General features: G+C 39.1%; 1 protein-coding gene across 4 annotated transcripts in view; it reads left to right on the top strand.

Moving 5' to 3' along the window:
- Nucleotides 1-23,512, top strand: part of UHMK1 (U2AF homology motif kinase 1) — a 30,419-nt gene extending 6,907 nt beyond the window's left edge. Inside the window, exons 5-9 of one of the 4 annotated variants that reach the window (XM_035711103.2) lie at nt 3,897-3,973; nt 4,125-4,223; nt 8,870-8,958; nt 11,147-11,268; nt 23,488-23,512. In XM_035711103.2, coding sequence (XP_035566996.1) covers nt 3,897-3,973; nt 4,125-4,223; nt 8,870-8,958; nt 11,147-11,268; nt 23,488-23,491 — 391 coding nt within the window. In that variant the 3' untranslated portion in view covers nt 23,492-23,512. Of the gene's footprint in view, nt 1-3,896; nt 3,974-4,124; nt 4,224-4,374; nt 4,765-8,869; nt 8,959-11,146; nt 18,104-23,487 lie in introns of those variants that run through there. The other 3 variants (XM_035711102.2, XM_035711101.2, XM_035711104.2) reach the window with 3 other exon arrangements.
- The last annotated feature ends 2,011 nt before the right edge of the window (nt 23,513-25,523 follow it).

The following is a 25,523-nucleotide window of genomic DNA, read 5'->3' as shown; positions in this document are numbered from 1 at the left end:
TTTGGAAGCTACAGAGAATTATGATCAGCAAAATAAAAGTTATAAACCTACTCTCTAGTGTTAACACTTTGGTGAATTTCTTTTCAGTATTTTGCCATGTATGTATGCAAATTATTTGAACTTTTTTAATTGTCGAATAAAACAGATACTGAAAACAAATGTGTAATTTAGTGAATCCTTAGGAATATTCTTGTATTTACCATTCAGGTCAAGAAATAAAACTTTGCCAGCTACCCTAGAAATCCTCTGTGTCCCCATCTTAATTTTCAGCCCTTCTTCCTCCTGAAAGTAGCCACTGCCCTGATTTTTAGGGTAATTACTTCCTTGTTTTTATTTTATTTTATTTTATTTTAATTTTTTTAAAGATTTTTATTTATTTATTCATGAGAACATAGAGAGATAGGCAGAGACTCAGGCAGAGGGAGAAGCAGGCTCCATGCAGGGAGCCCGATGCAGAACTCGATCCCGAGTCTCCAGGATCCCGCCCTGGGCGGAAGGCAGCGCTAAACCGCTGAGCCACTGGGGCTGCCCCCTTGTTTTCATTTTAGCGTGCATCCTTAAACACTATGGTTTAGTGTTGCTCTTCTAAACAAAAATCCTTTTAAATTTTAATCTGAAAGGTCCTTTTCCATTTCCTACCCTGCTTTTCCCTTGTTTACTTGTTGAAAAACCTGGGTGGTTCGCTATACGTAGCTGTTTGCAGTCTGAATTTTGCTGATGGTGTTAATCCTGGTGTAGCTTAACCTATTTCTGTGTTTTCCTTATACAGTGGTAGTTGTATCTAGAGGGTTGATTTTTTTTTTTTTTGGCAAGATTATAGATAGTATTGTGTTCTTTTATAAGGAGGCACATAATGTAGCCATCTCTGTTTTATGTGTTAGTAATTGTTAACATTCAGTGCCTAGATTCATTACTTAGTCAGGGGCTGTAGAAGGGGGATGTTCTCATCCTGTCTTTCAACTTCATTTGGTTAACCAAAGACAAAGTAAATGCTTAATTTTCTCTCTCTCTCATAATGAGTTGATTCCCTGTCATACCATTCCGTTTTGAAAGTTCAATGTGCTTTGATTTGGTAACTGCAACCCATCGCAGTTCGTATCCTAATTGAAGCTAAAATTGCCCCATCTTTGATGAATGTGACCTTGTGTAAGTTGGTTTTGGAGGATCTTATTATCATTTACAGCTTCTTTGCTATCTGGTGTGACAGGATGTTCCCAGTTCATTTTACACATTTCCTGTCCCAGACCTGGATGTAGCCATTTCTCCAAGAAGCCTGATTTCTTTTAGTAGGAAATAGTAATTTTAAAACACAGTCTGGGTTTTAGGAATACTCGTTATTGGGACATTGTTTTTAGGCCTTATTTTAAGTGAACAGAGTTTCATACTGATATTTCCAATTCAAATTCAAGACCACAAAGTTTTTATTTAACTTCTGTTTCACATCTCTTTCTCCAATGCCAAGAATTCTGATTCTTAAGGACAAGGGGAATGCTAGAATTAGAATATTTTATAATTACTCATTTGCTTTATTCCACCCTACATTAAGACAAGTCTCAGAATAATAATACTTTAGGAAGATTACTGAAAATGATTATTTTTGCATGTGCTTTTCCCATTCTTCCTCTATTTGAAAAATAGTTGTATTTGCATCATCATATTGTATAACCATCACATGCTATACACTCTGTTTTAACACTCGCATTTATTCGTAGATCTGCATGTAAGTTGTATGTTACTGTTCACCACTGGTCCTTGTGGGGCTGTCGCTCTCATCATTTTAGTTTCTGAAGCTTGATCTCTAGAGGCCAAAGGATTAATATTCTCTGAGCTCTTACACTGCCAGTACTAAATTGTGCTTATTACATTTAAAAGTCGGTTCATCTGGATATGAAAATCCTTGGCATACTTTTTTTTTCTTGAGTGTCTTAAACATGTTACTCCATTTTATTCTGGCATGTAGTATTGCTGTTGAAAAGTCTAAAGACACTCCTAATTGTCTTTGTATTAAAAATGCCTTTGTCTTTTTTATCTAGGTGGCCAGACGATTACATCTTTTTGAAAGTCTATTGATTTTACCAGAATATATCTTGATTTTGATTGTTCTGGGTTGAAATTCTCAGGAGAATAAGTAGCTTCAGATCTTTTTGCTTGCTTGTTTTAGGAAAGTGTTCTTAAAGTCCTGTTTTTAGTATTCATTCTCTTGCTTTGGCTTTCTCCTTCAGGCACTCCTATTCTACATATATTGGATTTTTCTTTGACAGTATTCATTATTATGACTTTCTCTTGGATCTTTTCTTTTATTCTTTTCTATTTTAAAAAATGTTCCTTTCTCACTTGTGTTTATCTTTTTAAGATACTACCTCTTGTGTTTGTTCATCGTCTAGCTTTGTTTTATGAAATGATTTTTTATTTTATTTTGAATTCTTTCTTGAGTTCTATTAATTATTGAGATTTTCTAATTTTGATTTATGTTTCTCTTTCATATCTTTTATCACTTAAAAAATGCCTTTTTCTCCTTTTACAATGGTAGGTTATAGTGTCCTATGTTCTGATCATGTCTTTCTAGGAAGCATTCATGGTCTCAGGACTGTCATTTTGTAGTTCTCGTTTCTTTGTGTAATAATTTTGTTAATAGGGATTCCTGAGTGGCTCACTGGTTGGGCGCCTGCCTTCTGTTCAGGGGGTGATCCCGGAAACCTGGGATTGAGTCCCATGTTGGGCTCCCTGCATAGAGCCTGCTTCTCCCTCTGCCTGTGTCTCTGCCTCTCTCTCTCTCTCTCTCACTGTGTCTCTCATGAATAAATAAATAAAATCTTTAAAAATAATAATAATAATTTTGTTAATAATGCTTTTATGTGGTTTGTTTTTATATGAAATTCATTTCCTAAACTTTCAGGAGAAGGTGTTGGGATGGCTTTTCTAATTGCATAGGGCTCCTATTCAATTTTTGTATAATGTTAAAAGGTGGCGGGGAGTGATTTTATTCTGAAGTCTCCTGCCTCTACCCCTCTACTACTTTTTTTCCTGGTGTGTCCCGCCTCCTGCCACCGCCCCCCCGCCCAACCCCAACCTACTTGATTTGGATTACATTTTCAAGATTTCTGTTCTCTGTAGGACTTTGCCCTGGGTGGGAGCTTCAGCTAGTTAGTTTTGAGAAGTGGTAATGTGTAGGTTATTCCAACCCCTTCAGATTTCCCAGAGGACTCCCTTGCATTCAGCTGGAATTAGAATGTATAATCCCTTCTAGTGACGGTCAGCTTTCTGCAGTTGACTTAGTATGCTTTCCAGTGAGTACCTGTTGGCAGTTTTGGGTTATTTTCTCTGGTTCATCAGATCATCTGGTTGCTTGTCTCTGCTTCTTTCCACACAGAAGTTGATATGGTACAAGGTTTACTACTATTGATGGTTTGTCCCTAGCCTCTTGGGTTTTGGCATTTATTGGGGTTACTTAGTTTTGTTGTACATATCATCCATGGGTTTTTTATTTTGTTATCAAGTTATGCTGTTATTGGGGAGATTTGACAGAAATCAGAAATAATCTCACCACTATCCTCTTCTTCCTTTTTTTTTTTAAATTTGGATTACCCTAAATTTATGTCTAGTTTTTTTTTCTACTTAATGTTATGTTAGTATGGATCACTTTCCCATGTTGCATTTATTAATCAAAAATATTATCTTTAATTAAAATGTAATATTGTGCCATAGGTATGTATCATGAGTTAACTAAACCATTTACTCAGAAATAGCATTTGTATTTTTTTTGTGGATGAATGGCCCAGTAAGCCATGCTAATATAATTAATGCTGCGCTGGACATTTCGACATTTAAATTTTCTTTAATGGTTTCATTTTCAAAAGATTTGACGATAACTATAGATACCTGTTTTTGTGTTTTAGCATGCTTCATGATGATCCAAGCAGAAGAATTCCTGCCGAAATGGCATTATGCAGCCCGTTCTTTAGCATTCCTTTTGGTAAGTTGTATACGTCTTTATTTTTTTCTTGGTTGTTTAACAATTAAATAAGACATCAGAGGTCACTTATATTCCCATGCTCCTGTGCCTAGTGTTCGTCCATTTATTTTGGTGAGTTTACATTTAACCGTGTTATAATGAACCTTAACAGCCCCTCATATTGAAGATCTGGTGATGCTTCCTACTCCAGTGCTAAGACTACTGAATGTGCTGGATGACGATTATCTTGAGAATGAAGAGGAATATGAAGGTAACTGCTTCCTAAATTGTATTTTAATGTCTTTCGTAGCTAATTCTAAAGTAGACATATCAATTCATAAGATGTCTATTCTGCTCATTTCTATATTGAAGATATTGAGCTACATGATTTCTAAAATACCACTTTTTGATTCCTGTTGTAGATTGAATGTGTCTCCCCAAAATTCAGTGGCAAAGCCCCTATCCCAAGTGTGATAATATTTTGAGTTGGAGCCTTTAGGATTTAATGGGGTTAGGTTACGTCATAAGGGGGGGGGTTGCCCTCGTGTCGGAATTAACGCTCTTAAAAAAAGAGGAAGAAACAGGAGAGCTCTCTCTACCATGTGAGAATATGGCAAGGAGGCAGCCATGGACACCGGACACGCATCTGCCTGCACCTTGGTGTGGGAATTCCAGCCTTCAGAACTGGGGAAATAAATGTCTGTCGTTGAATCCACTCAGTCCATGCACGCTAAGGCACTTCCTCAGGCCCTTTGGACTCCTCTACATGTCATAAGCCTTTCCTGAATTAATAAAGATTAGTTTTCCTGGCATGTTCTTTCCATCTGTTCTTTCTAGTCCTGCCCTGTGCTTCCTTACTCCTTCTAAGCTCTTGTTTTTGCTTTTAATAAATTCATTTCCTTGAGACGTGTTTACTGAAAACTGGCTTTGTACTTGGCACTGTGGGATTATTCCCTGTCTTCAGTGTAGGAGAGACTGTTTTATCAACAAACAGGTAGAGTTCTGGTAAATCCGAAAGTAGATAATACTCAGAGGCAGAGAAGAGAGAGACTCCTGCTAAGTGACACATGAGGGTGGCTCTGTGGCAATGCTGTTTGAGCTCTGTTCGTAATGAGTTGCTTGGCTAAAAGCTGACGGCTGGGTGAGGAAATGTCAAAGACACCAAGATGAGAGAAAGTGTAGCATGTTCCGAGAATAGTGAACTGTTCATTTGTTACGTTAAAGAATTTTATTTTATCCCAGAGATAGTAACACTGCAATATGACACAAAAGAACTTTATATCAGGGATAGTCCTGGCTTCTGATCTAAGTATTCAATAAATATTTGTTCTTTGTTGAATGCAATAAAGAACCATGAAAAAAAGTAGGAGAGTGATATAGTCAAACTTAGGTTTTAATAAGAGCATCCTGAAAGAGTGGTGAATGGATGGAAGAGAACGAAATTTAAAAATATCAGTTGCTTAGTATTAAACATTTCGTAGTGAAAAATTAAACCATTTCCTATAAACCTAACTTGACCCCACTATCTTTTATTTATTTATTTTTTAAAAGATTTTATTATTCATGAGAGACACAGAGAGAGAGAGAGAGAGAGGCAGAGACACAGGCAGAGGGAGAAGCAGGCCCCATGCAGGGAGCCCGATGTGGGACTTGATCCCGGGACTCCAGGATCACACCCTGGGCTAAAGGTGGCGCTAAACCTCTGAGCCACCAGGGCTGCCCCCCACTATCTTTTGTAAGGGTAAATTATTTTATGTCCCTGAGCTTTGTATAGTTATCTGACAAATAAAACAAACATAATTTCTTTGAATCTGTAATAGTTGGAACAATCTGCAACCTCAACTTTTCAGCATGCCTGTTTATTTGAAATAGTAGTCTTGCCCTCAGCATTGTTTTAATCAGGTCATTATGGGCTCAGAGGTCCTAAATAATCTCTTGGCAGTACTACTTATGTCCTTGAAATCCATCTACGTACTGTCTTCATCACCTAATTCTGTTAATAGTTTTTATCTCTATAAAATTCAAGCTTGGGCTTTCTTGAGTAAACCTTGGGCATACTATGCCTACTCCTTTTTTTGTATATTGTTATAAAATGTTGCTTTTTTTTTTTTTTGGCTTGTAAATACATTGAGTATTTAATGTTGCTATTATTCTAAGTGTTTAAGAATCTTACATGGGAGTGCTTTTGTGGCTCATTCAGTTAAATGTTTGCTTTTGGCTCAGGTCATGATCCCAGGGTCCTGGGATCAAGCCCCACATCAGGCTCCCCGCTCCTTTGCATGTGCTCTCTCTCGTCCTCTCTCAAATAAATAAAATCTTAAAAAAAAAAAAAAAAAAAAAAAGAATCTTAAATGAACTGGAGCACCTGGGTGGCTTAGTCGGTTAGCATTAGACTCTTGGTTTCACCTCAGTTCATGATCTCATGTTTGTGGGATCAAGCCAGTCTCCCCACCCCGACTCCACCCTCCAGCGAGGAGTCTGTTTTTTTCCTCCCTCTCCCTTTGCCCCCTCCTCCTCACACGAGTGTGTGCTCTATAAATAAATAAATAAATAAGTAAATAAATCTTTATAATAGAGAATCTTACATGAAGTAAAGTGCAACAGACAATATAGTAGCATTCAGCACCTTTGTTAGTTCTGATTAGCAAGGTTGTCATCAGATAATGCTTACTAGTGTTAGGTGAACTTGCTTAGCTAGAAATCATACATGTTGGGATGGCTGTCTTGTCATCTTGGTGGGGATTCATACCTTCCATTTCAGACCAAAATAGATTGTAAAGATTAAGATCAAGATTCCAAATCAAGAGAATAAAAGGGAAAATTATTCAACTTTATAGCTCTTAACTTAGAGCCCTTACAAATCAACTCAGTTAATAGTGGGTAAAGGGTGTAAATAGACAATTTAGAGAAGAGGATGCGCAACTCTGTCTCATAGACTTCATTCTCATTTATCAGAATGCTCACTAAAACTGTATGGTGAGATCTTTGTCCCCTAACATTTTTTTAAAAATTTGTGTATTCTTGAGAGACAGAGAGAGTCAGGCTCCCTGTGGACTCTGCCGATGCAGGACTCGATCCCAGGACCCCGGGATCACGACCTGAGTTGAAGGCAGATGCTCAACCACTGAGCCACTCATCACCCAACATTGACAGTGAAAATATTTTATAACTTTATGGGTAGAGTATAGAAAAATACTTTTTATACATCATTGGAGAGAGTTTAAATTGTTAAACTTTATGATAGGCAGATTGGTAATTCTTTTTTTTTAAGATTTTTTATTTCTTTATTCATAGAGACAGAGAGAGAGAGAGAGAGAGAGAGAGGCAGAGACACAGGCAGAGGGAGAAGCAGGCACTATGCAGAGAGCCTGATATGGGATCCAGGGTCTCCAGGATCACACCCTAGGCTGCAGGGGGCGCTAAACCGCTGCGCCACAGGGGCTGCCCCAGATTGGTAATTCTAACAAAATTACAAATTCGTATTCATTTTGTCCTAGCATTTCCACTTCTAGGTCAACTTGGAAATGGATAAGTGAAATGAGATATATACAGGTTTATCTATTACAGTATTATTTATAAGGACAAAACATTTGGAAATAGTTTAGTTAGTAGTGAGGGACACCATGGAGAATTTATTGACCACTCATTGAGTGAAATACTACCCAGCCATAAAAACAGATAAGAAAATTTCATGGAGTGGGCAGCCCCAGTGGCACAGCGGTTTAGCACTGCCTGCGGCCCAGGGCGTGATCCTGGAGTCCTGGGATCGAGTCCCACGTCAGGCTCTCTGCATGGTGCCTGCTTCTCCCTCTGCCTGTGTGTGTCTCTGCCTCTCTCTCTCTCTGTGTGTCTCTATGAATAAATAAATAAAAATCTTTAAAAAAAAAAAAGAAAATTTCATGGAGTGATGTTGAAGGATCTTAAAGATGCAATGTGTTTTTATGTGTTTATTTATTCATGAGAGACACATAGAGAGGGAGAAGGAGAAGCAGGCTCCCTGTGGGGAGCTCCATGCAGGACTCGATCCCTGGAGCCAAATGTTCAACCACTAAGCCACCCAGGCGTCCCAAAGATGTACTGTGTTAATAAAGAGAAAGCAAGATAGGAATTTTTTACTTAAAAGCATTTATGATTTTTTTTGTAAGCTTATATTTATGGAAGAATACAAAAGAAACTGTTAATGTTTGTTGCCTTCAGGGAGAGAAAGAAAAGTGAGAAAACTTTTTTTAAAATTTTGATCATTTGAGGGGATCCCTGGGTGGCTCAGTGGTTTGGCGCCTGCCTTCGGCCCAGGGCGTGACTCTAGAGTCCCGGGAACGTGTCCCACATTGGGCTTCCTTCATGGAGCCTGCTTCTCCCTCTGCCTGTGTCTCTGCCTCTCTCTGTGTCTCTCATGAATGAATAAATAAAATCTTTAAAAAAAAAAAAAAAAACAAGCATGACATTGAAGTTGGTCATTAAGTTTGTCAATTTGTTGAACTGAATTGGATACATCCTTTAAAAAAATTTTTTTTGATCATTTGAATTTTAATTATTCATATGTTAAATTTAACATATAAAAGTGTTTAAATGCATTGAATTTGGGATCCCCGGGTGGCGCAGCGGTTTAGGGCCTGCCTTTGGCCCAGGGCGCGATCCTGGAGACCCGGGATCGAATCCCACGTCGGGCTCCCGGTGCATGGAGCCTGCTTCTCCCTCTGCCTGTGTCTCTGCCTCTCTCTCTCTCACTGTGTGCCTATCATAAATAAATAAAAATTTAAAAAAAATGCATTGAATTTATATTATTCTTAAGCTTAATTTTAGAAGATGTAGAAAATGAGAATATGGATTCCTGCATTCTTTGATGCTTTAAAATTTTAAAATAATGAATGCTTGGTAACTACAGCAAAGTGGTTACTGTTCTGTTTTCATAATCAGATGTTGTAGAAGATGTAAAAGAGGAGTGTCAAAAATATGGACCAGTGGTATCTCTCCTTGTGCCAAAGGAAAATCCTGGCAGAGGACAAGTAAGTGAATGTTTCTATAATTTCAGAATTACCCAGAGGTTACTGAAATTCTAAGTAAATGTTTTAGTTCTACAGAAAGATGTACATACACAGAAATGTTGGTAGGAATGATAAATTTTGTATTGTGGATATTTTTATTTTCTTGTACTTTCCACTTTTTTAAAAAAAATTCTAGAATATATATGCATGCATTTTTTTTTTATGGGTTAAGATTTTTTTTCTTAAAAGGTGTTCTCTACATTGTGAACAGTGACACTAACAGTATCATATGCTAATTTAGGTCACGGTCAGCTGCAGAAATATTATGGCCTAGTTTTGTTCTAATTAAGTAGAGTTAGAAAACTATTTAGGTTAGATTGTCACTGTAATGGAATCATCAGTGCTAATTTAAAGAAGGAAAGTGTGCTAAGAATCCTGAAATTCGAGTTCCAGTCTCAGTGTGACTGGCTTTGTGGTGATGACCCTTAGTTTTTTACCTATAAAATATACAACCTCTAAAACTATTATTCTAAATTTCAGGGCAAAGAGTGTTAGAGAAATCTTTTGAAAGTTCATTTAAAAATCTTTTATCTGTATTATTTGGATTTTTCTGGGAACAATATTATTCAGGATTTCTCAGCCTTCACACTAATGACATTTGAGGTGACTCATTCTTTGTTGTGGGAGCGGTCACATGCATTTGTAGGTATTGAACAGCCCTCACACTAGATTTTATTTATTTATTTATTTTAAGATTTTATTTACTTATTCATGAGAGACACAGAGAGAGGCAGAGACCCAGGCAGAAGGAGAAGCAGGCTCCTTGCAAGGAGCCCGATGTGGGACTTGATCCCAAGACCCGGGATCACGCCTTGAGCCGAGGGTAGACGCTCAATCACTGAACCACCAGGCACCCCTCATGCATCATCCTTAATGGAAATATTCACTAAGATGAGGAGTGAGCAGTCAGTTAGAGGCAGGGCACGGTACTTTGTTTACCTATTAAGATTCATTTAAAAAGTAGTTTATTTGGAATTATCTCTTCTTTTCATACCCTGGAAATTTTTTATTCCTTTTGGAAATGACTTAGGTGGGAGAAGGGCCTCTATGAAAGGGGAAGTGAAAAAGGAGAGTCTGCCTCAGAATTCTAGGTAGAACTGATTTTAGGGGAAGGTACAGCTTGTAAGCTGAGATTCTGGAAATTGATTTCCTTCAAATGATCTATTTTTGTTTCCCGTTGAAAGTCACAGTGTCTAGGGTGCTTGCACCCCATTTTGAAGACTGCTGACATCAAAAAAGAGCATGTAGCTGAGAAGGCTGAGGCCGTTGTTTTTCTGGTTCACAAGTTTATGGGTAACTGAGGACAAGTCATTTGAAATTATTTCCTCTCCCAGTAACTTTTGCTTTATTTTTTATTTTTTTAATTTTTAAAGATTTTATTATTTATGTATTTATTCATGAGAGATACAGAGAGAGCGAGAGAGAGGCAGAGGGAGAAGCAGGCTCCATGCAGGGAGCCTGACTTGGCACTCGATCCTGGGTCTCCAGGATCAGGCCCCGGGCTGAAGGCAGCGCTAAACCACTGAGCCACCCGGGCTGCCCTAACTTTTGCTTTAGATCAACAAAAGAGCATAAATTATGCTGAATCCTCTGTCTCAGGAATTCAGATACTCTGGAAAAGGAAATTAGCTAGTTTCAAACTTGTTCCCCACTGTAGTTATGGCTTCTACAAATCTTTTAATGGTATAAAACCCAGGGACCTTGACCGGTTTTTCCTCCTTCCACTTCTAAAAGCCTGGGCCATCGTTGAGGTGTTGTTGAAGCGCTCCTGCTTGCCAGGCTCTTTGGCCCTGTCTCTGGCAAGCGTCTAGAGCTGTCCACCACTCCTGTATGAACATGGCCAGCAGATGTACATTTTTCATCCAACTTGTCTGGATTTTTCAGAGTTCAGCTGAGTTCAGGAGGTATTCTAAACCTGGCTGCTCAAAAATGTGGTCCATGGACGAGCAGCATTGGTATCGCCTGGAAGTTTTTTTTTTTTTTTTTTTTTAGAAATGCAGAAACTCAGGGCCCACCTTACACCTCCTGAAACCAAGTCTGTGTTGTAACGAAGGATAACATACGTATGTGTCCGCTAAAGTTGGAGAAACCTACTCTAAAACAGTCTTGATGGAAATGAAGTGACTTTGTTTTCTCTGTCCTCTTCCAGGTCTTTGTTGAGTATGCAAATGCTGGTGATTCCAAAGCTGCTCAGAAATTACTGACTGGAAGGATGTTTGATGGGAAGTTTGTTGTGGCTACATTCTACCCGCTGAGTGCCTACAAGAGGGGGTATCTGTATCAAACTTTGCTTTAATCAGTAACCTAAGGACTCTTTCCTGTTTCTCCTCCATTTCCTGGGTTATTGTATTCTATATCTGAATGCAGAAGTACCCCCTTACCATTTTAAGGGAATACTTTGTACATTTATTTAATCCTACTAATGTGCAATCATTGCTCAAGCAGTGGCTGCACTGCAAACGTTTGGCACTGAGTAGGACAAGACCTCTCAGCTATACATTGAGGGGTTTTAGAGCATCCATATGGGCAACCTTTTTTTTGTGCAGTAGGGCAAGTGCTGCTCTTCAGTATGTATCCTAAAAAGATATTAATTATTTCATGTGATCATGAAGCAAGGATGAATAATATCATGTCATAGTGAATATTAACAAATTTGTTAAGAGTTGGTGACATCCCTTAAGATTGCTCCTTTATGTTGTCAGGTGGTTCTTCTTTACCACTGATATTCATAGCTGGCACTGGATGCTCCCAGTCATTGTTAAGTAACCTGTCAAGCAGCAATTACCTACTGTGTTCTTAACACTGAGTTATGAATTTTTTTTTAAAGGAGTACTGTAGTACTGAATATTCCTTTAAAGAAACTGCAGTGAGCCTATCTACTTTTTTTTTTTTTAATTAAGGCTTTTAAAATAGAAAGCTGATGCTTGATCTTGCACAATTTTTATGTCTAGTGTGTATGCTTGAGTGAGTGTGCAGGTATGAAAGGTTAGAGAAGATTTGAGTCAGCGTACTTTATAGTGTGAGTCTTGTGAGCTAATACAGTCTATACCTATCTCTTCCCTAGCTGTTTCACATCTGTCAGATTTAGGGTGTATGTTTTTTGAGAGTTGGTCTTTCTGAAAGAATGTAAATGAGAAAATAGTTCATTCCTAAGAGGCTCAGAACAAATGAGTCTAGGCTATGTTACACTGAAACTCTCTTAAAGCGATTGGAACAAAGCAAAAGTTTGCTACACATAAATTGCCCTGTCCTCCGATCTTTAGACCCTGTATTAACTCATCTTTTTGTACTGAATCTCCTGTGGTCATGGTAAGATTTCTCAAGATAGGGTTCTACCTACAGTGATGGAAATTGAAGTAGGTCAAAAAGAAAGATGTTCAACGAAGGGAAAAGAAAAAAATAGGCAAAGAGAAAGTGAATAATCCAGGATTCTTTTCTTTCTTCTTTCCTCTATCTCTGTCACCCCCTTCCCTCCACTACTCTTCACCCGTTCTCTGCCTGTCTCTAGCTGAAGAGAATCTAGAGGAACAGCATCCCAGATGGTCTGGCGTGTTTGACTGCAGGGAAGCTAAGAAAGATGTAGCTGTAATAAGATGGAAGTAGCAAGGAAGAGAAGCTCCTAAGAATTCTTAGAAGGATTCCCAGCAATCTAATGTGTCCCTGAGCACAGGATGCTGGTATGCCTGAGTTCGTGGACATGGTTGATCACATGATGTTAGGAATTGTAATCATGGATTCCTCCCATTTTATGGTAGATTGACTTCAAAGGTTTAAAATAAGAAACCTTTATAAAGCACTGATTATACAAAAAAAAAAAAAAAGAAAAGTTGTATACAGATTACAAATCTTTTTCTTGTTTACTTATCCAAATGAAATTAAAATTTTTTTTTTTCCTAAGGAAAAAGGCTTTTATATCTTTACCTGCTGGAAGCCTCCTCATATAGTCTTTCTTTATGTGTGCCATGCAGGTTACTGAGAGCTTAGCTGAGAATTTACATTTTAAAGGATGAATTATTTTACCCTATTCAAACAATTACTATTTAACATTTGAATTATTTACAGTTATATTATTCAGGACTCTTCCGTAATATTTATTATGAAGCCAAATTTAGTGTAAGGAGGCTGATTTATGAATTGCCAAAAGGCCTTGTGGCGTGGTCCTAAAGGGGAAATTTTAGGTGTCTAGAATGTGCCCTTAGAAGGAAGAAGTGTTACTTTTCATTTGGGCCCTCTCAGAAACTGATTAGCTGGTTTGTTTCCAAATAAAAGTTCAAGAGAGTATAACCAGTACTGAAGCTTTCCTAGAACATAAATGTTAGTAGGGGTAGCAGCTTCCATGGTGATTAGAAAAACCAGGTTCTTCCATATATATTGATGAACACAGAATACATGAATTCTTTTAAAGGGAGGTATTCTAGGTTAGCACGTGTACCTTTTCTCATTTCCCCTCCCACCCCCACGAAGAAGAAACCCTTACAAATAAACTGCAGGTAGGCTTTCGAGCTTAGTGATGCAGTATGCTGCTAGCATCTTGATGCTGAATTTCACAGCTTTCTTTGTCTTCTTGTTGCTGTTGTATTCATACCTATATGTAGTGTTTAACACTGTAGAATTTTATTATAGAAGATGCTAACTAGGTTTTGAGGGAGCTAAGGGACTAATTGATGAGCCTAAGTAACCATGCATTGAATTAAATATTTTATATTAAAGCCACAGAATTGAAAAAATGATGCCTCCTGTGATTTAAATGGTGACTTTATAGCTTTTAGCCCATTACTACCAAAGATGACATTTGCAGATTCTCTTTCCCTCCTCTGATATTATAAGAAGTTTAGTCTTACTGTCTTTCTCAAACTTGAACCAAATATTATCAAAAGATGCAATTTTTATGATTCTTATAGGGTGAAATATATATACAGAAATTTTGATTCCTTGAAGTTACTAAAAACCTAGGAACTTTCTTTTTGAGAGGCAGGGTAAAAATAAAGAGGCAAGGGGTTTTTTCACTTAAACCTTACTCTTTTGGATAAATTTTATCTCAGGTAGTTTTTTTTCCCTCCCTAAGTTAACATCCATGCTTCCTTCCCTCTTGCCTTTCCAGTTTCCTATTATCCCATGGTATTGTCATGGTACATTTTTGGCCCAGAAAAAACATATAAATGGATTATTCTATAGGAAATTTTGATTCTTTGGAAACATTGGAGGAGGTGGCTAGCTGGCCACTTTCAAAACTCAAATGCCCCATTTTGAGAACAGGTGGAGTTGGACTCCTCAGTAAAATGTAGCACTAACTCAGAGTAAAACTATTGGCTGCATTTTAAAGGACTAATAAAACAATTATCCTCTTGCAATAAGAGATTGCACTCACTGCCACTGGATGTCTTCCTTTAGTTTGTGGCCATCAGTATAGCAATTCTTTGGGGGGAAATTCCCTCTCTGCTAATGCCTTGAGCCAAAACTGGCTGCTTTTAGAACAAAACCATAGAGTTTTACTTGTCCTTTCCTTTGTTTTCATTGAGGCAAGTATTGCCTTCTTTTTGGAATTCCAGCTGCTAAAGCATGCTGAGATATGTTAACCTTTAAAAAAAAAAATCCTGAATTCTTATTTAACTTGCCTTCTAGAGTCATGTTACTTCTACTTCTATTTTAATCTCCAAGCACATTTGTAATAAGGAATGCTGCCAGAAACAGTGCTGCCATGTAGACGAAGTTGAAGAGAAACTGGGCATAAGGCATGTTTCTATTCTATTTCGCTGGGCTTTCACCCTGCCGAGGGCATCAGTTATCCTTCGGGATAAACCCGAGTCCAGTTTGAGCGCTCACATGCTGTTTCCCGGCTCCTTTGCACTTATTCATTAGATGCAGGTAACATTTTGTCTTCATTTTCTTCTTAGGTCTTGCATTCTGACTTGATAATTTCTGCCATTAGTTTTACTCAGCACATGACATTTTAGTTTTTGTAATTTAATGAAAATAAGCACCATCTAACTGATGGTGATTACAATAACATAGTTACTGGGCGAGGCTGTGGGCGAGACACTCAGTAACTGTGTTTTACCTAGAATTTTATGCAAGGGTACATGCTAGGTGGCATTATTCAGATTAGGGTACAGATGGAATCTCATCATGACTAAATTTTAGTCTAGGGGATGTGGAGACAGTCAAAGATTTAAGCAAGTGCCTTGTGTTTCCTCAAAATACTAAAACTCATTTGGGTGAAAGCTCCCAGATGATGATAATTTATTGCACCTCTGCCTTTTTCCTTGGAATAACTTTTGGATTGAGTCACATGTATAAAAGTCCAAAATTCCCTTCATTTATCTTTATTTTGTATATGTAAAACTCTTCATATTTGATTTTCCCCCCCCAGTACTACATATGATGGAAAGCCAGACTTATTTGGCGGAATCAATTCTTCCTGGAATCTAGTTCCATTTTTAATACTAGATTCCTTCTTCAAATTTTACTACTCTGGCTCTCTGCTACAATTTATTTTTATTTATTTCCTAGCAAATATGGTCATATACAAACCAGCTTTTGGTCGTCATTAGCTCAAGAGAATTTTCCATTTCTTCTTAAGGTGCTCAATAAATCACCTTTACTTGAGATGGTGTGGTCTTTCCAAGTTAGTATTACTAGTAAGCTTTTTCAGTGAATATAAAGATGTTGAATCTCTATCATGTGGAACTCCTCTGAACCTCTTGTGGGATATTTGGATAAGTTACATTTTCTTCGTTACAGAGGGATGTGCATATTTCAGTTTTTAAAGTCCCTAGAAATCTAAAGAATTTGTTTTGTTTTGTTTTGTTTAAGGGTAGCTGCTTCTCTGCCTGATGTCATAGGATTTTGTGCTTTGTTATCCTAGTCACCTCTCCCACCTCAGTGTTTGTCAGTTTTTTAAATTGTATGATGACCAGTAGGTAGACACAGTGGCATGTAATCCACAAGGCTGTGAATATTTAAGAAGGAGGTAAACAATTTTAACTATTTTTGCTGCAATTTTATAGGAGAAATGGGCTATAAATGAAATATCTATAAACCAGAGAGCATTTAGGAAATTGTATATTTTATAGGTGGTAATTAAGGTGATGTTCAGAATATAAGATATAAAGTTTATACAACCTTTGTTTTCCTGATAAAAAGTTTTTATTCATCTTCCTACAGCTCAGCACTTTTGTTGTTCCTTATATTGTTTATGAGGATTGATGTTTTAAATTTGCTCTATTTGCTTTTCAGAGGGCGGTCATAATCATGCGGTTATGTTTATATCACAATAAATGCTGGAATTCACGGGAAATTTATCAGATGATTGCCTGAGTGTTATTTCCCATTAAAGAGAGTAGCTTCCACAGTGTCCTAAAGGAAACTCATCTATGTTTTATGACCTAAGTTCATAGTATTTTAATTTAGAGGCAAAGAGAAGTCTTCTATCTTTCTTGCCTTAACCAACCATTAATCCTTGTGGTACAGTAAAGAGTTTATTTTGTTAGACTCTTGATTGTCAGCAAGAGAATTACATGTAGTTACACCCGCCCCCTGGTCCCCGCGCCGGTTGCAATTCCCCTCCCCTTCTAGGCTATCTTCTTACTGGTATTCACCATGTCAGGAGTACATGGAAAAGCAGACAAGGTGAGGTGTTCTAAATCATGCATACAATTTGGTTATCTGAATTATGGATGGCTGTATTATTTTGTTAGCATGGGTTGTCAGATATCTGCCAAACTTAATAGTAAAGAAGAGAAAGAAAAGTAATAAAATAGAGAGGTGAGGGGAGGAAAATAGCTTTCTTACTGGCATTAGTGACCTTCCATCTGGTTTATGATCAAAAAGTGGTAGTTTATTTGCAAAAATCCTGATGTGGTACTTATAGTGTAGAACATTGCCTTTCCTACACATTCCTCATCATTGTTTCCCCAGAAAATTATTTTACAAGTTTATGAAACCAGATTAAATATCCATATTCAGTTTGACCTAATTTTTAAAAATAAATATTTAAACTCCAGTTTTGTGCATTTGGTGTGCATCAACACACTTATGCAAATCAAGGATCAGAAAGAAACTGGAGATTTGCCATCCCTGGGTTTCCCTTTGCACATCGAGTACAGTGGGTATTAGTGTGCACTAGCTGCAGAGTTATAGCACCTTACAGAAGTAAGTAGTGTTTATTTATTATAGTTTAAAAAGTTAAGCTGCATCTCTGTGAAATATTTCCTTTGCAGAGTGTAAAGCTGTCATGTCTTTTCCAGCAGGATTTACTCCTTCATTTTTAATTCTTTGTTGAGAAAATCTTAAATGATTTAACATTCCTTTATATCCTCTTAACAGTGTCAAATCTGGGGTAGAAGGGATATTTTTTCCCACAAGGGCTCCATCTTTGTTACCTTTTTGATCACTCTTAGAAATCCAATTATGATCAATAGATTTTAACAGGTCATGGCTTCCTATATTAGCACTGGAGAGGTTGGTTGTGAAGATTGAAATCTACTATTCTTTTCCCTCAGTAACATGTAATTGCTATGTTTTTGATAAGAAGGTATGGTTAGAAAAAATGTGAAATATCCCTCAAACCAAAGCCAGTTATAAGGAGTAATTCTCTCCTGTTGGTTTACCTTCACCTCAGAACTACAAGAATATTACAGTACACATTGAATAGTCTGTGACATTTCTACCAGTTGTTTCAATAGCCTATTGGTCTTGGCATTTCTTGGCACTATGGTTCTCTGTTCTTGGTGATGTCTTATTGTTTGTGAGTTTTTGTTGTTTTTTTAAAGTAACTCAATGGGACTATAAATGTAGATGTGTATCAATATCAAGAAGTTCTTTTCTGAAATCCCTAAATTCCTGATTCCTATTCAAGTCTTTGAAACTTGTTTTCTCTTGCTAAGTAGCAAAGAACTTTTATTTTCACTTTCCTATATACCTAAAAAGTATGGACACTGCGTTTCAATGGACTGTATTGCGTGTAGTTTTTTGCTGAAAACTTTTTCTGTAAACACAATTGCCTTGTTCAGTTTTGTTGTAAACTGACTTAAACCATAAGATGCACTGTTGATATGCTTTCTGATGTGTGTTTCTTAAGGGTGATAAAATAAAGCTTAAAAATAAAGGAGCTGTTTTTTCATTTCAGCTATTCTTGCATTTAGTATAAATATTCAAGTTTAGATAACAGGTACGTATACCTTTCTTTGTGATTTGATTTTTACCAAAAGCTACCACTGAAAAAGGTCCATGTGGCCTCAACCATCCATTTCTAAAGAATACAGTCTTCTGTTGATGGAGGTAGTGCATCACACTGGCAGTACTGAAATGTAACTTTTTATTTTGGAATGAATGTTCTTGATAATATAGAAACAGACTTATCTAATGAAAAAAACGGAATTCATAGTTGGGAGATTTATGTTCTAATCTTGGTTCTTTTCTCAAGTTAGATGGCTTTCATTAAGTGACAGGTGACTTAATTTCTGACAGTAGTAGTATTTCTATACTACTATTTTTACACTAGAACCAAATGAGGTAGTAGGTTCAATCGTGACCATGAGCAGTTCTTAAACACGGAGCATCACTGATGGTACTGTTTTAGGTAGTTTATAGGTGGAGCCTCAGGCCCAAGTCGGGAACAGAAACTTGCCCAGTTTCTCCTACGACTCAGAAGTGGTAGTCATACACTGGTATGTCTGGGGGCAGTGTGTTTTCAGGAAGCCTCCAGACTGGACTGGTCTGGATGAGGAGTTCAAGTGATAGGTGGTGGTATGAGGCACACCCTCTGGATGTGTTAAGAGCTCAGACCAGAGAAAACGAAATCTTCAAGTCCTCAATTCTCACCCTTAACACTTATAACGTGTCACCTGGGAGGGCTTATTAAGAGTACAGATTGCTGAACCCAGCCCTAGTTTATGACTGTCGTTCTTGGGGTGGCCTGCAGATTTGCTTTTCTAACAAATTCCCAGGCGACGCTGGTGCTGATGTGGAGACCACGGGGCTGAACAAAGGGCATTGGTTTAGGATTGAAACCAGACGTAGGCCAGATTCAAGAGCTGCTTGGGAATCCTCAATCCCCCACCTTCTCCCCGAAAGCTGCAATAATCATAGTAACTAATTGAGCACTTACTTTGTGTCAGGCTCTGCACTAAATACTTTTTTGTGTGTTACCTCCTCCCCCCACATACACACTTTGTGCTCACAACTCGCCTGTCAGGATAGTACCTAGTGTTTACTCCACTGTATGGTTGTGGGGATGGACATCTTACTCCTTGGGGTTGGTGGGAACACCCCCTGCTAGGTTACCTTCCGGTCAACCTGGAGATTCCTCTGAGATCCTGCTTTCTTTCATTTCCTCTCCTACCACATCGTCTAGTCCTTGATCTGTCCCTCCATGCTGGAGCTTCTTATGGGCTCCCCATGTCTGGTCTCATGTGCTCCATAGATCTGCATGATGAATAATGAGCTGGATCATACTATTCCCTGATCCCCTTTGTCTTCAAAAAATACCTTAGATTGGCACCTAAAATGTCACCATCTGGTTCCACCTATAAATCCTACTTCATTTCCTGCCTCTGTCCCTATTCATACTGTATGCTTCATCTATGCCAAACTACCCATAATTCTACAAATTCCATGTTTTATGCTGGATATTGAGCCTCTTACTAAAATGCCATCTCTGTCCCCACATCTCATACGCATGATGATATCCTGTTCATCTTTTTTTTTTTAAAGATGTTATTTATTTATTCGTGAGACACACACACACACACACACACACACACAGAGAGGCAGAGACAGAGGGAGAAGCATGCTCCATGCAGGGAGCCTGATGCAGGACTTGATCTCCGGACCTCGGGATCATGCCATGAGCCAAAGGCAGACACTCAACCACTGAGCCACCCAGGTGCCCCGAAATCCTGTTCATCTTCTAAAACAGCTCAGTTGTCACCTTTACATTTCCTTCTGCATAAAGTTGCATATCTCAACAATCAAAGTCCTGGAGTCCCTTCTTAAAATGAGTGTATTGAATTCGCTAAGCAAATTTCCAATTTACAAACACAGGTGTTTCATTGTACTTCATGGTTTTCTCCACCATTCTGCAGTTTCTAATAAGAATTTTTGACTCATAGGTTGGACTGTGAGGAGGCTTACAACACATAATCATTAGACCATTTCCAAACGTCCGTTTTCGGTGTATTGTACTTATGTGCATTAGTAAATCATATTTGCTTGTATGTTTTATATATTACATATAATGTCTATTATGCTTCAATATCTTTACTTACATATGACATAAAAATAACACTTAGGTCAATTAAAGGAAAGTAAGTGACGAAGGCAGCATATTTAAATACCACCTAAATCAAATGTCTCCCAGAGTTATGAAGATCTGGCAAGAGGCTCTGAAACAAGGACCTCTGAACAAATGTGTTCGATTGAGATTGTAAAGCAGTGAGGCATATTATTGATGTTTCTGTTGGAAAATATTCACCAGACCAGAAGCAAAAAATGCCTTATAATTAGAACATCTACATTGTTAGGACTACAATCCTTGAGAAGGATATGAGTGATAGATTAAGGAAAATAAAGTTGAGATTTTGTAGTAACCTTTTGAAGATGAAGCTCAAAAAGAGCTGGGTTTTAGGTAAAAATGGACAAAGGTCGCAAACACATTTGGTCACTGAGTGGACAGCAGTGTATCAGTTTTGTGCAGCGGCTGAAGAGTGCTTCTTGGGAGCCTAATATGCTATTAAAGTTTTTTGGTTTTTTTTTTTTTTTTTTTTTTTGCTTAAAAAGGCACGCCATATATCTAAATGCATTTAAAAACATGTATAAGGGGCACCTGGGTAGCTAAGTGGTTGAGCGTCTGCCTTTGGCTCAAGTCATGATCCCAGGGTCCTGGAATCAAGTTCCGCATTAGGCTCCCTATAGGGAGCCTGCTTCTCCTTCTGCCTGTGTCTCTGCCTCTCTCTCTGTGGCTCTCATGGATAAATAAAAATCTTTAAAAAAAAAAAAAAAAAAAAAAAAAGGAATGAAAGCCCAAAGATTAAGCAGGAATTGAACAAGCCAACCTCAGAGCAGGGTTTACTCCCTTAAGAATGCTTAGCCAGCATTCTCCAAACTATCCTTGGAGCACTCGCATGCTGCATGGATTCAGGAGCAGCTTCGGGGAGCCAGGTAGGATGACAATACCCCGTGGCGGAATAAGTTGGAAGGCCTGCATGCTTTCCCCCAGGTTCCTCCGAGCAGCATGGCACAGAAGCCTACTTAAATTAAGAGTTGGAACAAATCGTCTCAATGCACCCTTCACCTAGATTCACCTGTTGTTAACCTTTGGCCACATCTGTTGTACCTCTTGCTCTTCCCTGTTTATAGCCGAAGATAAAATGTAGCCTTTTTTTCGAACTGTCTGAAAGTTCATGACATTGGACCGCTAAGGACTCCAGAATGCCTTTCCTCTGAATAGACGATGCCCTCCGGAACGATGATACCTTATCACACCCTCGGAATTTGGTGTTGATACAGAAGCCTCCAGTGTGTAACTCAGGTTCAGGTTTTCTCCATTGCCTCAGTGCCTTTTATGACCTCCCCCCTCTGGATCCAGTCAAGACTCTTGTATTTAATGTCTACTTTTTAAAAAGATTTTATTTATTTAGGGCACCCAGATGGCACAGTCAGTTAAGCCTCTACTTTCAACTCAGGTCATGATCCTGGGGTCCTGGGATCGAGTCCTGCGTCTCCCTCTGCCTGCCACTACACTCCCCCTGCTTGTTTGAGCTCTCTCTTTCTCTGTCAAATAAATAAAATCTTTAAAAAAGAAGATTTTTATTATTTGAGAGAGAGAAAGCACATAAGTGGGAAGGGGAGGGGGAAGAGGAGCAGCAAGCAGACTGCATGTTGAGCTCAGAGCCTGACATGGGGGCTCCATCTCATGACCTGAGCTGAAATCAAGTGTTGGATGCTTGACTGAGTGAGCCATCCAGGCTCCCCTTTAATGTCTATCTAAAATTTGTGATAGATTTGTGTTCTACAAAACAGTTGGGGAAAAACCGGTTCGGATGATACAACTAAATCTGTCCCTAGTCTTGCAATTTAATAAATGCTAACATTTCTTTTAAAGTGTATTTTCTTGGGGGAAACAGGATTGACTGTGTTGTCATTAACATCCATCAGTCATGATTGAAGAGGAAAGCAGAATTAAAATTCCTAAGTACCTCAACATGCCTGACCTAATAGTAAATATACAAAAAATCAACTCTCTTTAAAACTATGTCTCAAAAATTTGCTAATTGCTAACAATGTACAGACCCAGGATAGATTTTTTTAAATTCTGGTTTCTAATTACAGTTTTTCTTGTAAGTTCCATGCTCAAAGAAAATTTGGAAAAAAACAAAAAACAGTATGACAGTATGTTTCCTTGTCCTTTTTTTAAGATTTTTTTTTTTTTAAACTTCTAAGTAATCTCTACACCTGATTTCACATCAAGAGTCACATTCTCCCCCAACTGAGCCAGCCAGGGGCCCCCTTCCTGTCTTTTTACCATGTCACTAAGTAATGGAGTTGGGGGCAGAGGAGTGGCATGCTGAATATGGCATATGTTTCAGGGCCCATACTCCCCCCAAAAATATTTTAATTGGAATGTGGGACTTTAAGAGGAAAACGAACGAGCAAATAGGATCCAAAGAACCATCATAACTGACAAATGTCCTAGTGATCATTTAATAAAAAAATAAACTTCTTTATTGCACAAAGTTCCATGACAAATAATGCTTAACACATGCTTGGAAATCATCCCAGACAAAACCCCAGGGCCACTGCTGATTTATGAGGTGTGGTCAAGCTTTTGACTCACTGAGGCGCTCTGGTCCCCATGCATAGCTAACCTAAGAAATAATTCCCAGTTTTTAATTAATTAATTAATTAATTAATTAATTAATTAATTAATTACATTTTTAAAATTTAAACACAATTTGTCAACATACAGCATAACACCCAGTGCTCATCCCATCGGGTGCCCTCCTCACTGCCCGTCACCCAGTTACCCCATCCCCCTGCCTACCTCCCCTTCTGCAACGTTCCCAGTTTCTTTAGCCAAGTCCGTTGTCTTCTAGCCTGAGTTCCTGCATCCTGGGAAATAGGTGTCGGGGTCATCAGACCCCGAGTTGTCCACTAGGACCTGGTTTCTCCTGAACGGACGCGGAAGGCATGAGCAGGGGTATTCTTGTTCATCCGAGGATGATACCGCTGCACCAAATTCAGGGTGGAGGTTGCTCTCTAATAGTGTCTGCCATTACTCATTACTTCTAGTACTATTACATTAATTATAATGTTTATAGACCTCCATCATACTTAATGATAAGAGCTATGGAAAATTCTGTTTTTAGCCATAACACCCAAGGGACCGTTTCTCCTCCCTCAGAAATAACAAGCCTTTAACTTTCCTCTGCAAGTCATTGTAGTGTCTAGATAGCTTCTCATTTTTTATCTCTTTCCTTGTGATCTATGTAGGTGACCGCAGCCCTTCTCACCCATTCGTACTAGCCCAGTTGAACAGAACAACCCAGGAGCATCTGTTGGAGGCCACGGTTTATGGAGTGCAAGGGTAACAATGCAGCCAAGGTCTCACCCAAGGGTAGGACCCAGAAACTGGGAAGTTGCCAGTGCTTTCTCTCTTTTCTCCTGCTCTGCTGCTTTGACAGTGTTCCTGCTTTATTCTCCGCCTCCTCCTGCTGGTGCTGTCACCGCGACTGTCTTCCCTCTGCATCTCCATCCACTGATGAGATGCGGCTACCCATAGTTATAAAGTTCCAGCCACTTTTAAAAACGCTGGCTTTCAGTAAGCCCAGTCACAAATGACCAGGAGACCGTGTTTAACTGGCACGGGGTTTTAAGTGTCCATTCTAGATCATTAAGATAGGATCAGATATTGAACCACACTCTACAAAGACTGTTATGGACTCTTCCTTTGCAGAGGGGACAGCGCTTACAGAAGGGCCCATTGCTCATTAACTAAGGAGACCTCTGACTATTCTCTTCTGCCTCCTGGGAATAGCCCATCCACCCAGTGACCTCATCAGAAATGTAGGAGACCTCTACTTCTTCTCTCTCACTGTCCACACACCAGTCAGTTAAGTTTCTGCCCCTCTAACACCTTAACTATCTCTTAAATTTTGCCCATTGCCAGCGGCATGTTTTGGATCTTCATAGGCTCTTGTTGTAACCGTGATAGCGATCTTCCCGCCCTCAAGCTCCACTGTCCCAACAGGAGTTAAAAATTCTGTTCTGATCAAGTTCCTCCAACTCTCGAAGCTTTTCAGTGGCTCCCCAAGTTTAGAGAGTGATTCCCAAATTTCTTGAGCAAAAAATTACCTGGGGTGCTGATTAAAAATGCACATTCCTTCTGGATCAGTACGTTTGTGTTAGAGCCTGGTGGTTGGTGTTTTTATTTTTTAATTTTAATTTTTTTTCTCTTCTTTTAAAAAAGGTTTTGTTTATTTATTTGACAGAGAGCACAAGCAGTGGGAGGGGCAGAGGGAGAAGGAGAAGCAGGCTGCCCGATGAACGAGGAGCCCGATGGGGGCTTGATGCCAGGACCCTGAGAACATAACCTGAGCTGAAGGCAGATGCTTGACCTACTGAGCCAGCCAGGCGCCCCTCATCGGTGTTTTTAACAAGCATTGCAGTTGCTTCCCATGTTTACCAAACCCTCCTCTGTATGCCCTGTGCCCTCCTCTCCAGCTCTCCCCGGGGTGTTAGACCCGGCATTACAGCGTCTGCCTGGAGTTCTCCCTCTGTCTGTGCATCACTGCTTGGTCAGCAACTGCTCATCCTTTCAGAATCAGCCCATGTACCACTATCTTTGTAAATGTGTGGTTACTGGGCTGAGTCAGCTACTTCCTTCACACCCCACCGACTCTTGTGCTCCACCTCTGTTAGCATTTCTTCACACTAAATAACGTTCCTCTGTCCCTTCCCATTCCCACTGTGAGACCTCTAAGAGCAGTGACTTATCTTACAGCAGGAAGGACGTATGTTATCATAGGAATGCTGTCCTTATTTCTGCCAGGGCATGAGGCAGCTGTAATATGTATGTGTGTGCCTCTCTTCTGAGCCAAGTCCTGAGCTCACTGATAGGAAGTCATCAGGCCAGCAGAGATCAAAATGCTACTGTTTGCTGACAGCTGGAGAAGGTAGTTTAGGTGCATGGCCACAACAGGCTTCCTGATGTTGCTCCAGACGCTTCGACAGACATAACTCTCAGCGGCAGCCTCCTGCAGGTGCAGAGCATTGACCACAAAGCTTACCAAATGGCTGAGGCCTGCAGAAGCAAGAGCTCTGCATGCCTCATTCCTATTCCCAGATTTACCAGTCAGTCCACTCCTGTTCCTCTGAAAACAAGTAAGGGGAGAGAGCAACCACCAGAAGAGACTAGAGAAGCTCCTTCCCCCTAGAACATCAGGAGCAGGGATGCCGTGCTCCCCCTCAACACTTGGAATCAGAGACGGCTCCTGGCTTGAGGTGGAACTCTCATCATTGCTGCATAG

This window comes from Canis lupus, chromosome 38 (genome assembly GCF_003254725.2).
Source record: "Canis lupus dingo isolate Sandy chromosome 38, ASM325472v2, whole genome shotgun sequence".
Taxonomy (NCBI): domain Eukaryota; kingdom Metazoa; phylum Chordata; class Mammalia; order Carnivora; family Canidae; genus Canis; species Canis lupus.
This window is presented reverse-complemented; position numbering and strand designations above follow the sequence as displayed.